Source organism: Microcebus murinus, chromosome 11, assembly GCF_040939455.1.
Source record: "Microcebus murinus isolate Inina chromosome 11, M.murinus_Inina_mat1.0, whole genome shotgun sequence".
Classification (NCBI taxonomy): Eukaryota; Metazoa; Chordata; class Mammalia; order Primates; family Cheirogaleidae; genus Microcebus; species Microcebus murinus.
The window spans coordinates 51,211,014-51,229,262 of NC_134114.1; the positions used below are offsets into that span (position 1 = coordinate 51,211,014).

Below are 18,249 nucleotides of genomic sequence, written 5' to 3' on the forward strand. Positions count from 1 at the left end.
AAATTTAAGTAAAAGAAAAAAAAATTGGGTAAAAGAAAACTATTACATACATAAAAGTAATAGAGGTATAAAGAAATGTAAAAGATTTACTAGATGAGGCTGGAACCCAATGGCTGACCTTTGGAAAACAGTGCTCTTCACCCTATCTCCCCCAACCCCACCTTTGGTGCTGGCCTTAACTCTCTAACAGCAATTTGATATGTATCTTGACAATGTGTCTAGGTGTGTATCTCACCAGGAAACAGTCTCTGTTTACTGGTGAATTCAGTTCTGTAGTGAGTTTATCACAGACCCCAAATACTGCAAGCCAGACAGTATCTGCATTCCCCATAGGTCACACTGACATGTAGGAAGGGTCCCACAGCCTTTGGCACCCCTCATGTCTCCCATCCCAGGCTTCAGGAAACAGATTAGAACAACCGGTTCATATCCAATAAGTCAGGGCAGTTAACACATAAGACACTAGGTTCTTTTGGAAATCTTATTAGTATATCCAGGTGATTTTTTCCCCACTTAATATGCATTCTGGCATTAAAGCTATATTGACTACTGTAATTTCCATCCATTCCACTTCACTAAAACTCTAATGCCCCACTCCTACTGGTACCATGTTTGCATTTTGTTCCTTCTTCACTGTCTTTCCCTTTTCTGGGACATAAATTGTATACTGTATGTTTATGAGAAATGACTGTAAATGGGCTGCCTCTAAAAAACATTTTTATGAGTTCTTCTAAACATAAACAAAGGCAATAAAAGTTCCCAATGCTACCTATATTTTAAAAGACATCATTTTCACAGGAAATAATTTTGCTTGTGTGTTCCCCAAGGAACTGAAAAGTACATTATAGTCACTGTGATCCTGCTGGGTAGAGACAGCATTTTCTCTTTATTCTTTGTTATGCCTGATACTATCTGTTCAGCATATTATTAAGAAAAGAAATCTGTATCTAAGATAATACATCTGTATTCCTCTCATTTCCCATGCGCACCACAAATCCAGTACTTTTTCACCATTAGCCCTTGCAGAGTACAGTCCAAAGCCTAAACAATAAATAGTAGGCTTAAGTTTTGCATTTTTGACATATTCTTTAAGTGAAGGTAGTAAATATTGCTATTGCTAAATATTGGTAAACATGTCTTTCTAAACCCACAAGGTCAAAGAAAATACAAGTTCTGACTTCCCGGGCCAGGTACCCAGAGTACCAGTCCTCCCGCTGAAGCTATCCCGTCTCCTGAGAATCTGGCTTCATTACAGATGGGACACAAGGCTGAGGTCTGACTCGTGCACCTCGAATAAGGGAAGGACCCCCAATCTGAAAATGGAAACTCATCCCATTCTCTTGCGCAGGCAGGGTGAGGGTTTGGAGGGGGCGGTGGGTGTGTGCGGAGGAGGATGGAGTGTAGTTTGTAAGTGTCTTTCCCCTTCACGGCAGTAGCAGGAGCCCAATGGGTCCCCCAGCGCCTTGGCTCGAGGCTCTGCTCGGACCATTGTCCGCACACCTCGTCCCTCCAGCTTCCGGGCCGCGGGCGAGATGATTTGCTGCAGATGACATCAGCCCTGGGCCAACGGCTGGAAGAGCGGAGGCAGCCACCGCGTGAGGATGTGCCGGGTGGTCCTTTCCTCCTCCTCTTCCTCCTCCTCCCCGGCTCCCTGCCTAGTCTCCATATAAAAGCGGCACCGCCTCCCCGCCCTCTCTCACTCCCCGCTCCTCTCCGCCGCGCACTCCCGGCTGCGCACGGAGAGGGCGGAGGGGAGGCGGCGCGCGGCGCCAGGAGGAGGGGGGACGCAGAGGGCGGAGCAGAGACAGCACCTTCGGAGATAATCCTTTCTCCTGCCGCAGAGGAGAGGAGCGGCTGGAGCGAGACACTTCGCCGAGGCATAGCTGGCCCGCAGGATGGCGACCGTGGTGGTGGAAGCCACCGAGCCGGAGCCGTCCGGCAGCATCGCCAACCCGGCGGCGTCCACCTCGCCCAGCCTGTCGCACCGCTTCCTCGACAGCAAGTTCTACTTGCTGGTGGTCGTCGGCGAGATCGTGACCGAGGAGCACCTGCGGCGCGCCATCGGCAACATTGAGCTTGGTAAGCGGCCTCGCGCCCCTAGGGACGCGCGAGGGGAGACGCGCAAACACGACCCCACCCAGGGCGCGACAGCCACCGGTCTCCTTCCTCGCGCCCCGCACCCATGCCTCTCCCCGCCACCTCCCGCACTTGGTCTAGACTCTTTTCTGGGGGTAATTTCGGAGAATAATCTGAATCATTAGATTTGAGACCCAGAGGGAGAGTCTCCAATAACCTTGAGGGATCTGTCACCAAGCTGAGTCCGCAGCCACTGCCAAGTTGGCCACCGCCTCTCCCGCTAAGTGAATTGCAGGTGTCAGAGGAGCAGAGGCCATAATAAAAGCCGCAACCGCAGGAGGCAAAAGGGTGGGGGAGACTTGATGCAACCACTCCTTTCAGCCCCCCCTCTTGCCTCAGCAAAAGGCTGGGAACCCCCTTACCCGCAGACCTGGGGTTAAAACACCATGTGCCAGGGCCCGTTTTGGAATAATCCTCACCATGGTCACCTCAGTCCCCGAGAAATGCCTTTTCTGGCTTAAAACCTCCCGATCCTTTCTTCCCTCAGAATGACTAGGCTAGTCCTGGGGCCACGCCCGCTCCCCCCACCCCCCGGGATGCTGGGATGCAGAACCGCCTGCGCTTCGTTCCCAGACAGAGCCCGCCTCGCCACCGCCCCTGGGGCCTTAGCTGCAGCTCTCAGAAAGGACAATGGGACCCCAAGTTGCGGCGGGGTGGGGCTGCAGCTTTAAAAAGTCTCCGGCTCGGGAGCGATAACTTGACAGGGGGGTCGGCGGGTAGGGCCGGCTCCTCGCCTGCTGCGCGCTCCAGCAGCGCGCTCTGCGGAGGCCGAATAGCGGTTCGCCGGCCACCCTGGGCGGGGCCGTGAGGGTCCGGCGGGCGCAGCCTCAGGCACGCAAACCGGCCCGCCCTCCAGCTCCACCCGGCCTGTCGCAGTGCCCCCGGCCGCGGCCGCACCTGCCCCCCCACGCACTGCGGCGCCCCCATCGGGCTCGGCTGGCGGGGCGTGCGCTCCGCGGGGGCCTCGGGGTGGCGGGGCTGCGCGCCCCCACCTCTCCTTCTGTCCCGCTTTGTTATGGGGGGGGCCCAGGTGGGTAGCTCGGGTCTCTGCCTTTCCCTCTCCCCACGGCGTCCCGGCCCTCCCTCGCCCCCGACAGAGGTCGCCGAGTCCCTCCGCAGCCCCAGCCCGCGCTCTATTCTCTGGGGTGGTGCTGAAGCGTTTCTCCCGGAGACACCGGTTGGTGGGCGTGGTGCAGTCCGCACTGCGGTCTCTACGGCAGCCCGAGGCGGACAAAGGGCGTTCACGCAGCCCTGGTTGCCTGTTCCCCCCTCCCCAGTAAAAGACGAAAGAAAAACCTTGTTTTATATGAAAAAATAAATAAATAAATAAACGCTTGTCATCTGCCTCTGCATTTGGAAACAGCCACTTGTCCCCAGAACAAAAGGCTGCAGGGTGGGGACTGGGGTTGCAGACCTGCTTGGTTCTTTTGTTTAACTTTAAAGCACAGATTTTTCCCTTTCAGCTTAAAAAAAAAAATGTGAGCAGAAAGCAGTCATGATATTTTATTCGAAAAAAATCAAGAATAAGAGAGATTTCAATAGTAAAGTGTCTTATTTGAGCATCTCAATAGCCCTTCATTTTCAATCTATAGGCTTTTGATCTGATCTGTTCTTATTTACTTTACTTGTACATTTTTCTCCTTAAAAAATTTTACACGTACTGACTTTGGGTGTGGCTAGTGTAGGAATCAATGACTTTGGGTTTGTTTTTTTTTTAAATCATTTGTCAGTAGCATTTCCCAGAAATAAGAATATATTAGGAGGTGTTTTTCTATCTGCAAATTTCTCATAACCCCCTGAGGTGGTGCTAGGAGAGAATCATCACCCCATTTTGGAGATGGGGGCCCAGAGAGGCAGGAAAGGTAAGGGGATCGGCTCAAGGTCACACCACGCATAAGTGACAGAAGTGCTAGTACTGCAGCGTCACTCCTTTTCTGACCCTGTCATGAGAGTGCAGGGCAGACTGACATCCTAAGATCAGAGGGAGATTTCAATACATCAGTTTTCAGAGCTTGCCTTTGTACAGTCTTCCACTTGTGGGCAGCGCCCCATGCAGGGAGATGGTTCAGCAATCACCTTCCGACCATAATTATCTTCCTGCTTTGTTACTCAGCTGATCATCCTTTCAGTGCCCCATTCCTCAGGGGGTTTATTCAAGCTGCTTCTGTTTACAGAGAAAATAGATGCATGCAAGTACTGCTGTGAAGTACTCCCTGTCTTTACTCTTTTTTACACTATTAGCACTTAGTGATAAAATCAGATTTGTCTTCCTTTTTTTAATTTTTAAAAATTCTGTTCATTATATAGAGAGGAAATGGCACAAATCATAGTTGAGCAGCTCAATGAATTTTCACAAAATGAACACACCTGTGTTACCTAGATCAAGGAACAGATATTACTGGAATCCCAGAAGCCCTCTGCGTTCCCTTTGCAATACTCACCATGCCTTTCTGATTTTTAATTCCCTAATTTGGTCAGGTTTTTGCATGCAACTCTGAAATGGCTGTATTGATCCCATTAAGAATCAACCAAGTGAGTGAGCAGGGCCATTTCCTTACACACTGGAACAGATGCTGCCTTTCCTCTGGAGATGTCTCTCCTGGATCCTGGGGTCTCGGATGCAGCTCAAGCTGCAGGATTTTCCAGTGCTAAGTGAAAATACTGCTCCCTTGGCTTTTCAAACAGTCTGAGATGACTTAGCAACAGGGCAGGCTGGCCCCGTTTCCCTGGGCATGACAGGCTGCTGCTTCAGCCGACAGGTCCCCCAGCTGAGCCTCCCCCAGAGGTCACTCTGATGCCACTGCTGTTGTTGCTGGTGCCTGTGGGCTGGGTTGTGTGCAGCAAGATGGAGCTGCTCCCGGGGCCCAGCTCTTGATTGTGTGCTGCAGGCTGGGAAAGCAGTTCTTCATCTGTTATTCTTTCTTCCTATTTCTCCTGCCATTTTAAGTGAGGCTCTGTGGGTTTGGAGACTCTGGCGACTTGGATCCTTGCCATCTGTTTACTGAGGGCTCTCTGGGAAGCCAAGAAAATAATCTATAAATCTGTAAAGGGATGGTGGTGATACAGTAAATCAGCAGGCCTGAGACATCCCAGTGTGGATGCTTAGTAAATACTTCTTGAAACCAAGGAAGGGAGATGATCACTCTTGTTTTCTCAACTATATTCTAAAAGCATCATGTAAGGTTTGGACATTTCTTCTTCAGAGTTTGAAGCAATAGTATTTCCTTGCATTGGTCTGGCTTTATTTGTTTAGTTATGTAGGACTTCATTCCAGACCATTGTCATTACCACCAGCTGCTCCTCCTTGGCACCTCTTTTGCCTCCTCCCTAATTAGCCTTCAACTTGGACTTAGCCAGTCATCCTGATTTTCAGCAGAGCCCTCACACCTCGGTTTTACTTTAGTACATAGACTACATACATCCATGCCTCCAAACTGAATTCTAGAACTTTGTGAACAAAGTTTTCATTTTGTTTCATTTTATTTTTTTAAAGGAACTAAGACATACTAAGTGTCTGTTTGCTGTTTTTGATTACTGTTAAAGAGTGTAACTTTTCCTTTGGTGAACACTGGGAATCAGCAAGATTTGCTCATGAAAAGATAGATGTGTATAACATCTATTGGCCTGGATTTTTAGGTGTAAGTTTAGCTGATTACATTGTAACATACCGATGTTACTTTTTTTGAATGTGGTCAGTCTAAGATGGCAAGAGAATGAAGAACCCAGGAAAAGATTTGGGGTTTACTTTTCATTTGCTTTTCACAGGGGGGGAAAAAACATAACAAATCAAACTGCAAACCATATGTGGTAGGAGTTCAATGAAATGTTAGAGAGTATTAAGTTTATTATATTAATCTTTATACTTTTCAAAGTCAAAAGGCAGATGGATTTCTGCTTGCACTGCTTAATTGGTATTCTCCACTCAGGGCTCTGTGATCCATGCTGAAACACAAGACAGTCCAAAAACTTAAGGTCATTAAAATGATGATTCATTGTTAACCTTCTCTAAGGGCTTACTTTTTTAAATGTTCTAACTTTTTAGACTAATAAATAAATTATTATAAATCACTTCTTGTTTGCTTCTATTGTAAGATGTTATCTAAGATGTAAGTTATTTATTATCAATGCTTTGAAACTATGAACTCTTCATGTAAGATACTGTCTGCATTACAAATAACATATACATATATGTTATGAACATCAAATTGTTGGCTTTAAGAAAACAAGGAAAAAAGCAAATTGAAGATTAAGTTAAGGGAAAAAGCAGGGCTGAGAAATACAGCCTTTATTTTAATTGTTTCTTTAGTTTATGATTCTAATCTGATTCTAGATCACTTTTTAGCATAGTTTTACAAATAGAAGCTTATGATTATAGCTAATCATTTAGGTATTTGTAAGAAATACTCAAAAACTCATTTCTCAGAGGGAGCAACTAAAGCCCATAGAGGAAAATCAATTTGTCAAAGGCCCAAATAACTTTGTCACAGAGAACCCATGTGCCATCAACATGTTGTGCATGGTCATTTATTTCATTCTTCCTTCTTCAATTTATTGTCTCTTTAGGAATATAGATTTTAGTTTTTAAATCGGAAGTGATTTTTTTTCTTTTTGAGACAGGGTCTTACTCTGTCTCACTAGGCCGGAGTGCAGTGGCGTGATCATTGCTTACTGTAACCTCCAACTCCTGGGCTCAAGCGATCCTCCTGCCTCATCCTCCCTAGTAGCTAGGACTATAGGAGGATGCCATTGCATCTGAATGATTTTTTAAATTTTATTTTATAGAGACAGGGTTTGGGCTATGTTGCCCAGGCTGGTTGTCAACTCCTGGCTTCCACTGATCCTCCTGCTTTGGCCTCCCAAAGTGCTCGGATTACAGGTGTGAGCCACTGCATCTGTCCTGGCGGTGCTTTTTTTAATTGTTGGTTTCCTTAAACAGTCTTGCAGAATGCTTGCAGTGATTGATAAACTTGGAACAATCTAGCCTGTATACACCAAAGGTACCTGGCTCTTCCTCATTTTTCACCCTGACTTATTCTGTGATGCCCCTCCCCATCCCACACACCTTTTTCCCCTCCGTTTTTCATCTGTAAATGTCATTTGCACATTGGCTTCCCCTTTGTGCACCGCAACCACCTGGGGTCAGAGAACCCAAAAGGAAAGATCCTTTATTACCCCCTGGTCACCAAGGACAGGCGGAGAAATAGCGCTCACTTTTAGGACTGGGCAGTAGCCACAGAGCAGGCCTGCATTATCCTGGGGATAAAAGATGCCTTTTGGGCCCAAACATTTAAAAAGTGGAGGCTCACTGCCTTCAACTGCCTGGAGTTATTTGGCCCCCACCTGGGGAAGCACATAAAGGGCACAGACTTCTTAGGGAGCTGGAATAGCAAAGCCTCAGGGAAGAGCTTGACTTTGGGATGTCTTGGGGTGGAGGGATAATCTGAAAAAGGGTCAGGAATTTATCATGGCTTCTCTGCTGCCATCAGAGACCAAGGTGACCTGCTCTGAAAGCCTCTCCAGAACCTCTTTTGGAGTCAGATAGGGTAACAGTTGGGAAGAGCCAAATATTTTTCTAGCCAACAAACCTTAGCGGACCCACTGTTGGCTCCCTGTTAGGCACAAAGGGGAAATACATAAACCTACTAAGTGCAGTATGAACCTTCATTGAGAAATACTCTTTCCCTTTACTAATATTATCCAGCAGAAGGTATTAATACAAAGTAATTACAAAGTATTTTATTTCTAAAATTAGGATAGAAAGTGGCTAGGTTCCAAAATTTTCTTTTCCAATTAAAATAGATAGTAAGTCCATTGTAACCTCTATTTTATAAGTGTTAGTAGCTATTATGCATTGTGAAGAAATAATTTGGCTGGAAATTGCTCTCTTGAAAAAAGAACCCTAAATTTTTAGTTTCATTGGGAATATAAAAATGAGGAATAATATTTTTATCAGCTGTTTGCTAGTGTACTTTAAAAATTGCTAAGTGGATTCCTCATTGTTTACTACTTTTTCAATTGCTAAATTATAAATATATGAAATATACATAAAAATGAAATATATATGTAAATATAAAGCAAACATTTAATTGCTTGTGTCATGACAGGTTAATTGAAGCCAAGGGAAAAATCGCAAATAACAATGTAAGAGCAAGTCTAGGCTAACCCCAGATGCAGTCATTCAAATAATGTAGCAATTTAGACATTACTTAGAACAAAGACAGAAAAATTGTATGAACTTAATTTAAATGCATATGTCTCATTATTAACTTATTGACCCCGCTTGACAGCTAGAAGACAAAGTGTAGCTCAGACCTGGAACATGGTGAATTCAGCCAACAATACCAATTAAGCAGCTCAGACAGGAACTCAATGGTTTTCGCACTAGCCTACTATATAATGTATATGTTGAAGGGAAATATTCTAATGAATTCAGACCTCTCAACCTGTCAAGCTCTCTGTGAAACAAAAAGAACCCATTTATCATTTCTGCACTAAAAAGATCCTGCAAAATCTCAACCTGCCTTTTTGGTTAAAATTTAAATACTCCATTAGCACAAATGCAAACTGAGGCTATTAATGTTTCCGGGGAGACTTGTAAAATTCTCCCTTATAATTTATCCTCTCTTTAGGAATGTTAACTCTTCCACACCTAAATTCTTCCCATTGATCTTATGAGAAATTTCTACCTCTATTTAGTGGACATACCTCTATTTGAAAATATTCCTCATGGTAGAGAATGTCTCTGGTATATAATCTAAAGATATTTTAGGTGTGCAGTAAACTGAGTTTTCAGAATCTTTTTTTTGTAATTATATATCTACATATATAATTTTATATATATGCACACACACATACACACACAATTTATATATATATATATAATTCTATCCTGCAAAGTGTGTATGTATACACACACACACACACACAAACACACACACCTATAGTCTACCTTGATTCTTTGCAGATTACGAAGACTGAATGAAACATAAATGGGGGTAGATACAGATATGCATTAACGATCTAGAGATGTGTTTAAATAACACTCTGCCATTTATTCTCCCAAGTCTGTATGCATGACTACTCACCAATAAAATGATTAAATGACTGTGTGTTTATTTAGAGATAGTTCACTTGCTGTGTTATACCTAGAGGCTCAAGCCCCCACTTTGGAGGTACACAATAAATGTTTATGGTTCCAGAGTTGTTCCTGGCAGTTGAGGATGCTCTATAGAAGGGTACGGTACAATCATGGATGCTACATACTGGCTCTATGATGAACAATCTATTGGGAGAAAAAAAATGTATAACACACACACACACACACACACATAACCACTATGATGAACAATCTATTTTGGGAAAAAATAATACATATATATATATATATATTTTAAAAAACCACACATTCCAGAGTTCTAGGGTTCCCCAACTTTACCAGGCCTCCGATCTCTGATGCTCTCTGGATATCCCTCTGGACCGTCCCCTTTGGGAGGGCAGGAAAGTGGGGGTAGCAGGAGGTGGAAGGAAGAGACTAGGGAGGTAGAACATGAGCACAGGAAGCCGCCCTCATCCCACTTCTTGCCCTCGAGTTCCTCTTACCGGCAACATTCCTTTTAGCCTAGTGAAAGAAAGTCTAAACTTTTGTGAGAATAGCTGGTTCATGGCCCCTGACTCCACAGAAGTTTTATAAAGTATAAAAAGTTGCCACGTTTCTTTGCCTGTGGATAAGAAAATATACTACAACAAATAACAATTGTGAATGAAAGAGCTGCCTGCCAAGCTACTCGGGTGAAAGAAATGCCTGGAAGGACAGACAGGCCAAGTCTTGAAGATTGGGATCCAGCCTGCTCATCAATGACCACACATATTTTGGGTTGATATCCAGGGGTTGTAAAACCAAGGTGAAAAATGTGATGGGTAAAGGAATGAAGTCCTTTGTGCACACTACCAGAACATCATTTTTAAAACAAAAGCCTGGGCTTGAATGGCAGCCCCCAGGGATGCCTTCTCCACCTTCATTCTACATTTTCTTGCTACCTACAAGGGGACCTTGAGAAAGCAAGGGAAATAGTCTGGTGGCCTCTTAGCTCCTAAAGAACTAACCATCTTGGCCAGGCGCGGTGGCTCACGCCTGTAATCCTAGCTCTCTGGGAGGCCGAGGCGGGCGGATTGCTCGAGGTCAGGAGTTCGAAACCAGCCTGAGCAAGAGCGAGACCCCGTCTCTACTATAAAATAGAAAGAAATTAATTGGCCAACTAATATATATACAAAAAATTAGCCGGGCATGGTGGCGAATGCCTGTAGTCCCAGCTACTCAGGAGGCTGAGGCAGGAGGATTGCTTGAGCCAGGAGTTTGAGGTTGCTATGAGCTAGGCTGACGCCATGGCACTCACTCTAGCCTGGGCAACAAAGCGAGACTCTTTCTCAAAAAAAAAAAAAAAAAAAAGAACTAACCATCTTCTTGCCATTTCTGTTTCCTCCCTGGAGTAGAGCCTGTCATTTTCCTAATAACTGTTTTCTTTTACTCTTCCAGAAGATCTGCATTTACATTTTATAAGGGGCAGAAGTTTAGTCCACACTTCTAGTTATCCCTCCCTTGTGGCCTGGTGGAGAGACCTCCCTGGCCCTCCCATTCTGTGGGCATCCATTGCTAAGCCACCAAGCTCTTCAGAAAAGGAGTTTCCACATCCTCCCTGAAAGCCTGAGAAATGTTATAGTGCTGTTTTCCAAACCACTCTGAAATGACTAGCTGGAAGTTTGTCAACTGTCTGTCTTTCCCTCCTTAGGAATCAGATCATGGGACACAAACCTGATTGAATGCAACTTGGACCAAGAACTCAAACTTTTTGTATCCCGACACTCTGCAAGATTCTCTCCTGATGTCCCAGGTGAGGCTTCTGTTCAGTATTAGTCAGCCTAGAATTTGAAAGGACAATGGAATAAGCCATTGGCTAGAAAACTGCATGGAGCATCAGAAATATTGCCTCTTTATTGCTAAAGGACTCTTTGTGCTTGTCATCAACTAGGTTAGCCAGCAGCCACAGTTAAGAAAGTCAACTCTAAGTTATCACTGTGTGGGTTATCTATTGTTTGGATTTTTAATGCCACATTTTTAAGCTATAGGGTAATTTTTTTTTCTATTTCACTATACTCTGAACTGAAGGGATTGCAAAGTACTTGAGTGTTTATTTTACTCAAATGAAGTTATGAATACATATAGGATGTCCCCAGAATCCCATAACTTACTTCCCTCCAAAGAAAAAGGAAACATCTACTGCATTTGAAAATGAAATATACATGATGAAATATACATCATCATTTCATCATTGCATTGTTACCTGCCATTGTATTACCACTTATCTTTCTGAGTGTGGGTAAAACTCGTGTTAAAATAACCTTTTTTTTCAGAGATGAAAAAGAACTACTCCAGGATAATTAAAGGTAAGGACACAAAAATTTGTCATATGTGAAGGTGTTCCTGCTAACCAGCCACCTCTCAGGGAGTATGCTCTGACCATGTCTCTGGTGCTGGGGATATATTCGTGTTGACCTGTTCTGTCTTCCCCTTGTGAGCAGTGACCCATATTTCTCCCAGCTGGTCACATTTGGGGCTTATGAGACAGAGTTTCTGGCCCATAAAGACACCAAACCGGGGTGTATTTCCTAAAAGCTTTGCCATTGACCCATCAGTGACACCGTATTGCATTTTGCTTCTTGACTATCACTTGAATTTTATGTACAATAGAGTAGAGAAAACTCTCTTCTGTCTACATGCTTTTGTTGTATAACTGCTCATTTTATTGGCATTGATATAACATCAGGAATGAGGTGCAGCCTTTTTCGACTGATTAGATCATGTTTCATCAGCCTTGTATATATTAAGATCTGAAACCACTTTTATACAATGTCAGTGCCTTCATGAATCACACTTGGCTGCAGTAATATGCCCATGGGACTGTCTTGGTTCTTCTTTTGAGTTTAATATTAAAATAAAATCCCATAGGTTACAGTTATCCAAATGAAATGTAGCTTTCAAACATGGAATTGAGTTAATATGCTAAGAAAAACTTACCAAAAAGTGGTTCATTAAAAAGTTAAACTTGTTAAACAGTCACATGAAAAATCAGCTCTTAAGTAACTTTGCATTGAGGGAAAAAAGAGAATGATCCAGATACTATCAGACAGCGCATGCTTTGCTGGAGGAAAGGTACAGTATAAGGTTGCTTTTCATGTCGTGATTGTATTTTATTTTTATGTCTTGCAGTATCTCCCTAACTTTTACAGCCATCTCACAAAAAATAAGAGAAGTACCCTTTTCCAACAAGTATGTTTATTTCAAGATGTAAAAACAAGTTTTTATTCTTTCTGTATAGGTTGTTCTGGCTTTCTTACTATGACTATTTGCAAGACTCCTTTTTTTTGGTGCACGAATCATGTGGTTCTCATTATGTTCATTTATATTTGGCTTGCCTTTATAGAATGACAACTATCTATTGCAAAATGAAAGGCAGCAAGAATTGCTGAAGAATTAACCATTTTGGGCCAAAGATCTAGTATTGCTCTTGTGGACTAGGAAGATCAAGTCCCCCCATTGCCACATTAGCCTAATGTGCCCCATTCTCTTCTCCTGCTTTCCCTGCTGTAAGGATTGGTTACCTACCTAGTTTCAGTGCTATGCTTGATGCTGTGTTTGGAGATTGGCCTCTGAACACACAGCATCTTTACGATTCTTGGAAACTCCAGAAAGCACTGGTATTATGACTTTCCTTCTCAAACCTATGAGTACACTGTACAGGTCCAGGCTCCCTTCTGGGGACCAAGCATCCAGAACCGAGCCATTACAGTGGGGCCTCTGTATGGGGAGCTTGATGGACTGTAACAAAGCCTAGAATAGATGATAAAAGCACATGTCAGATTCAGTTTCAGTTAAGTGTGTTTTAGATAGAAGAGATATTAGGGGGCAAGAACACAAAATTGAGGTGCATGAAGATCACAAGATGACCACTGGATTGGGCCCATGGAAGCCTTTAGCTTTTCCTGAACAAACAGAAAAGGTTTTATGGAAAAATTTGAAGTCAGTTTTTAAGTGGGTCCAAGGCTAGTGGTCTCTTCCCCTCTCACTTGAAATTCTGTAAAAGCTAATTCATGTGCCTCCATTCTCCTAAAATGGAACTAGCTGAACCTCTGTATTTGGAGTTTTAAGAATCTTAAGCTAACTTAGAGGCAGGGGGCAAGATAAAGGATGGATCTCCTGAAAAAACAAAATTGTTCATTCAGCCAGTTAAAAAATATTTAAATAGTATCTATAATGTGCAAGGCACTACAAGACAGGAGGTGGGTGAGGACACAGTAATGAACAAAACAAACACAGTCACTATCTTTATTTTGCTTATATTCTTATGAGAGGAGAAGGCATTTAACAGTCACATACAGAATAACACAAAATCCAGCACCCTGCATCAAAGCCAGACTTTAAACATTTTTTTTTTAATTTGGGGTTTTTTTTGTTTTGTTTTTTATTGTGTTTTTTAGGCTAGCAGAGTTTTATGGCAAAATATTCATTGCCTTTCCTGATACAAGTAAATTCAGGCTCAGGTTGCTCTTATATCTGTTTTACATTTATGTTGGTTATTATACCTTTTGTTATTTTAAGAATTAGAGATCACTTATAAAGACTGATGATAGCCTCAAATTGTAGCTAATAGATCCTGCAAATGGCACACGGTTTTTCCTCTTATACTTATTCACCCCTTATACTAGTTTTTAAATATGGTTTTGAGATTGAGTTCGATTCTTTCCACAGGATTGCAAGTCTCTTCTGAGACCACTCTGAAAGTTTTAGTCATCTTGAACAAATATCCTTTGAGCAGGAAGCTGGAATATGAGTGCTCTCTCTACACAAGGTGGTAGGGGTGTAGTATGAGGGGTGAGGTGGTGGGTCTCCCAGTTGCCCAGAATGTTAGTCCTGGGATCTTTATGCTCTGTCTAACTCTGACATAGTATAATTCTTGGAATGGTTGGTCATCCAGGTCCATCTTACTATCTTGAACCTGTTGCAACAAAGCTTTGCCCAAAGATCACTCATCAGACATTTTCTGTGTGCCCAGGACGGGTCTCTGCTGGTTTGCCCTGATGTAAAGCTATTCCTGGCCACACGTAGGCTGGCTCAAGGAAGAATAGTCATCTTGAGAGAAAAGGTTAGGTACTTTTGCATGAACACTCGCCAGTCTTTCATGCAAGTGCAAATTCAACAGTTGAGTCTTTTCAAAGTAGAGTAACAGTCTTATATTTCCTTATATTTATGAATTTGAATACCATCATAAAATTTTTATTTATATATCATATCATATATTTTTTCTACCTTACTCATGTTGGATGAGAATCACTTTTGTAAGTTTCACCATATGAGTAAAGCTAGGCTGACCATGCTGTATAGAATTTATTTCAATTTCCATTCCTATTTGCTTTTTTCCCCAAACTTAACTTTAGGACTAGCTATATTGGGGTGATAGGAATTCCCCAGGATTATCTGTGGTAGCCAGACACCATTTCAAAACAAACAAATAAAAAACATTCCCTGGTCAGGGGATATCAGAATTGAAAATCAGTTTAAATTTTATTTTTTCCGTCCTTTTGCCACTATTACCTATTAAAATGGACTTTAAAATTTTAATAACCCAACTCCTCATTAAGCAACATAGCATAACAATTAAGAGTGCAAATTCTGGAGCCAAACTACCTGTGTTTGATCGTAACCCTGCCATTTATTTGCTATGTGATCTTGAACAAGTTACTTAACCATTTTCATTTTTTTCCTTTGTAAACTTCCCTTCTACCTCATGGAGTTTTCATGAAGCTCAAATGAATTAATGTGTGTAAAAGTCTTAAAACAGTGCCTGTCACATGGTAAACAGTATATGTAAGCTAGTATTAATATCGTCTCCCTTGTTGAAAATCTATTTGACTTGTGCATTTGGTGATTATCATTATCAGTGGGAAATACCCTGTTTGGATATTTGGCTGGCTTCCTTTCTGTAGTAAATGTTCGTTTGCATTTGGAATGTTTCTCAGAGAAACACTTACCTTCAGCAGGCACACAGATGCTGGTTATGTATAGAGGGCAGCAACATTCTGTGACTGAGCTTAGTCCAGTCTTCTGGGCGTGAGAGCAAAAAGGAGGCAATGCTTGAAAGTGCCGGCAGATACAGCAGAAGCTTTGAGCAGGGTTGGAGACTGTTTGCAAATGGTCCCGTGGGTGCCCATGCAAGGACCATCCATCAGGGTGCTGATGTGCAGGGACAGGGCTGGCCTGCCTTCCCACTGTAGAACCCACCCATGGGTAACTCCCTCAACCCAGTCTACTACTTAGCTAGAAAGTAGCTGAGTACCACTCAGCTACTCAGCTCCTACTCTCGCCAATTAACAGGTGACTATAGACTTTGCCAGTTTTAAGAAACTTGAGATTTCTTGTGGTTTATTTTCTGAGCTGAATAAATAGTAAGACCCTGGCATATTTACATTTTGTCACTGGTTTTATAGCTCCTAGATCACATTCACAAAAATCTTCATACAATGCGATTGATTTTGTAATGTATGTATATGGGTGGTTTTGTTTAAGAAACTCATGCCTTTTCCTTGCAAGATAAACAAACCACAGCTGAGCATCTTTAGATTTGTGCTGAGTGACTGCTAAAAATACCTTGCCTTGAGATTGGGTTTTGACGGAGAATTAAAATCAGCCCTTTGAATTTCAGTCATGCGAACCCTCTCCTCCCTTTGACATTAATGAGGCACGGTTTTACAACTAATATTTGCCAGTAGAATGATAAGGACATGCTAAACTGCTCTTTAGAAAAGGGTCTGAGAATATTTTTAGTCATCTTTCTCTGCCTAGACTCGTATGTTTAGTCTGTGTTGTGCAGAATTATAGCTTAATTGTATGTGCCCGGAATACATCCACTGCTCTGTGACAGGGAGTAATGAATGTGTTTTCAGCCCTGCTCCAACCTTTAAACAATAAAGCACACAAATATATGTTCCAGTTGCATTCGAGGGGCTGACTTAACCCTCAAGGAACCTGCCATTTCAGAGGGAGAGCTGACCCCTTAGCCTCACGTTTTTGCTGCCCCCCGCGCCCACGCGCGGGTCTAGGTGCCTGTCCCCATGCCCATGCGGCTCGGATTGCATCATCGCACAAGATTATGGGAGGAATCCTGGTGGCAGAAGAAAATGACAAATAGCAAACCTTATTTTTGTTGAAGTCACCAGATCTCTAACATCCCTTGAGGTCAATGCGGCCCTCCTGGGAAGGAGACCCCCATTTTAATGCAAATCCCTAGCCTTTCTCCCTCTGGCCCCTGCCCTGAGCCCTCCTGGCTGGTGGGTCCTGAGGGACCCGCCGCCCCAGGTGGCTGCTCTCGCCCCAGTGCTCCCATTCAGACTTTGCCACCCCCAGCCCAGCCCTTTGAAATGGTGAAAGAGCCAGACCTTCTGGGCAGAAGGTCAGATTTTTGTAGGGTATGCAGCACAAGGCGTAATTCCTGTGAGGTTTACATCTTGCTCAACTTTGAAAATATATCCAGATCCTTCCGGATCCTCACACACTATGTCATTTTAAGGACATTGTTTAAATTTTTTTGGTGCAGGTGCGGTCAACCGAAAGGAATAAAAGCTGTTTCGTTCCCAGGTTCAGGCACCTTCACTCCTCAGGGTAGTTAATGATGGCTCATTCAGACCACCCTTGAAATACCTATTCAGCTCACCTTTTTTTTTTTTTTTTTCCTTTTTAGAGTAGAAAGGATGTTTTACTCTGCTGACGGTAATGGCTCTCAAAGGTTGGTAATGGGCACTGTGGAACCACTCAGCACAGACAGGCACAGGCAGGAAGGTGGCAGAAAATTGCCTGCCTGGGCCCAGGAGCCATTTCAGGGAATGTCAGTAACCCCTCCATTAAATCCCAGTAAGTGCGTTCCAGAACAGCTGCTAACATGCTAACCAAGGTAGTACCTCATGCTGAATGTCAGTGTTTTGTCTTCATTTTCAGAGACCAAAGGGAGGCCAGGGTTTTTGTTAGTAGAGGTTCTTTCTTTCTTTCTTTCTTTCTTTCTTTCTTTCTTTCTTTCTTTCTTTCTTTCTTTCTTTCTTTCTTTCTTTCTTTCTTTCTTTCTTTCTTTCTTTCTTTTCTTTCTCTCTCTCTCTCTTTCTCTCCCTCCCTCCCTCCCTTCCTTCCTTCCTTCCTTCCTTCCTTCCTTCCTTCCTTCCTTCCTTCCTTCCTTCCTTCCTTCCTTTCTTCCTTCCTTCCTTCCTTCCTTCCTTTTCTTTCTTTTCTTTCTTTCCTTTCCAAGTGTACAAGAACTGCAAACCATCAAGCAATCATAGTTCCCTTGCTTGTGCTGCTTGCTTTTGGGTTTTCTCTCTGAGGCATTTTGTTCAGTTTCTGTGGCAGCATGATAGAAATAATGGTGGAAGGTGAGAAATAATGCATAAACTAATAGATCACTTTAAAAATGACAAGTAATCTTTTTGAGTGTTTATCAATAAGCAAGGAACTGTAAAAGGATATATGGAAGAATACGGTATCCCCACTGTTTATAATTTAGTTGGGAAAATGTCATTTATATTTGCAAAAAATACTGTGTTGTTCAACAAAGAAAGAGTGCTTTCTTAGTTTACAAACTGCATGTTTGTGTGTGTGTGTGTGTGTGTAATAGAAAGAGAGACAGAGAAAGACTCAAATTCCTAAAGAATTGAAAGTGGAGATTAGAACAAGCGTCATATTTTGATTGTTCAACCACAGAGTTAGTCACAATGACAAAGGTTACCCAGGTACCAGCACCCCACCCCCAGCTGCAACCCAGGACTAATTAAACGCTACCCTGGCAACGATCAAGTATCCCCAAACATCATACCCCAGGGCTTACCCCTTTTGTTTTCTCGGCTGCGGTCTAAGGGTAATTTCTATTGCAAGGGGAGACAGATTTCCTTGGTCCTAGAGAAATGTGAGAAAATAAGAAGTGCGCCTGGGGAAGCACACTTAAAAATGGACCACAGGGACTGGAGAAATTAACATAAGTACAAGACAAAAATAATGTTATTTTAATAAACTCTCCCTGC

The 18,249-nt window shown here is 43.0% G+C and overlaps 1 protein-coding gene across 2 annotated transcripts in view; it reads left to right on the forward strand.

Moving 5' to 3' along the window:
- The first annotated feature begins 1,680 nt into the window (after positions 1 to 1,680).
- Positions 1,681 to 18,249, forward strand: part of MAP1B (microtubule associated protein 1B) — a 101,358-nt gene continuing 84,789 nt past the window's right edge. The window contains exons 1-3 of one of the 2 annotated variants that reach the window (XM_012783241.2): positions 1,681 to 2,079; positions 10,923 to 11,024; positions 11,545 to 11,577. In XM_012783241.2, the coding sequence (XP_012638695.2) occupies positions 1,896 to 2,079; positions 10,923 to 11,024; positions 11,545 to 11,577 (319 nt within the window). In that variant the 5' untranslated portion in view covers positions 1,681 to 1,895. The remainder of the gene's footprint in view (positions 2,080 to 10,922; positions 11,025 to 11,544; positions 11,578 to 18,249) is intronic. The other variant, XM_012783245.2, reaches the window with a different exon arrangement.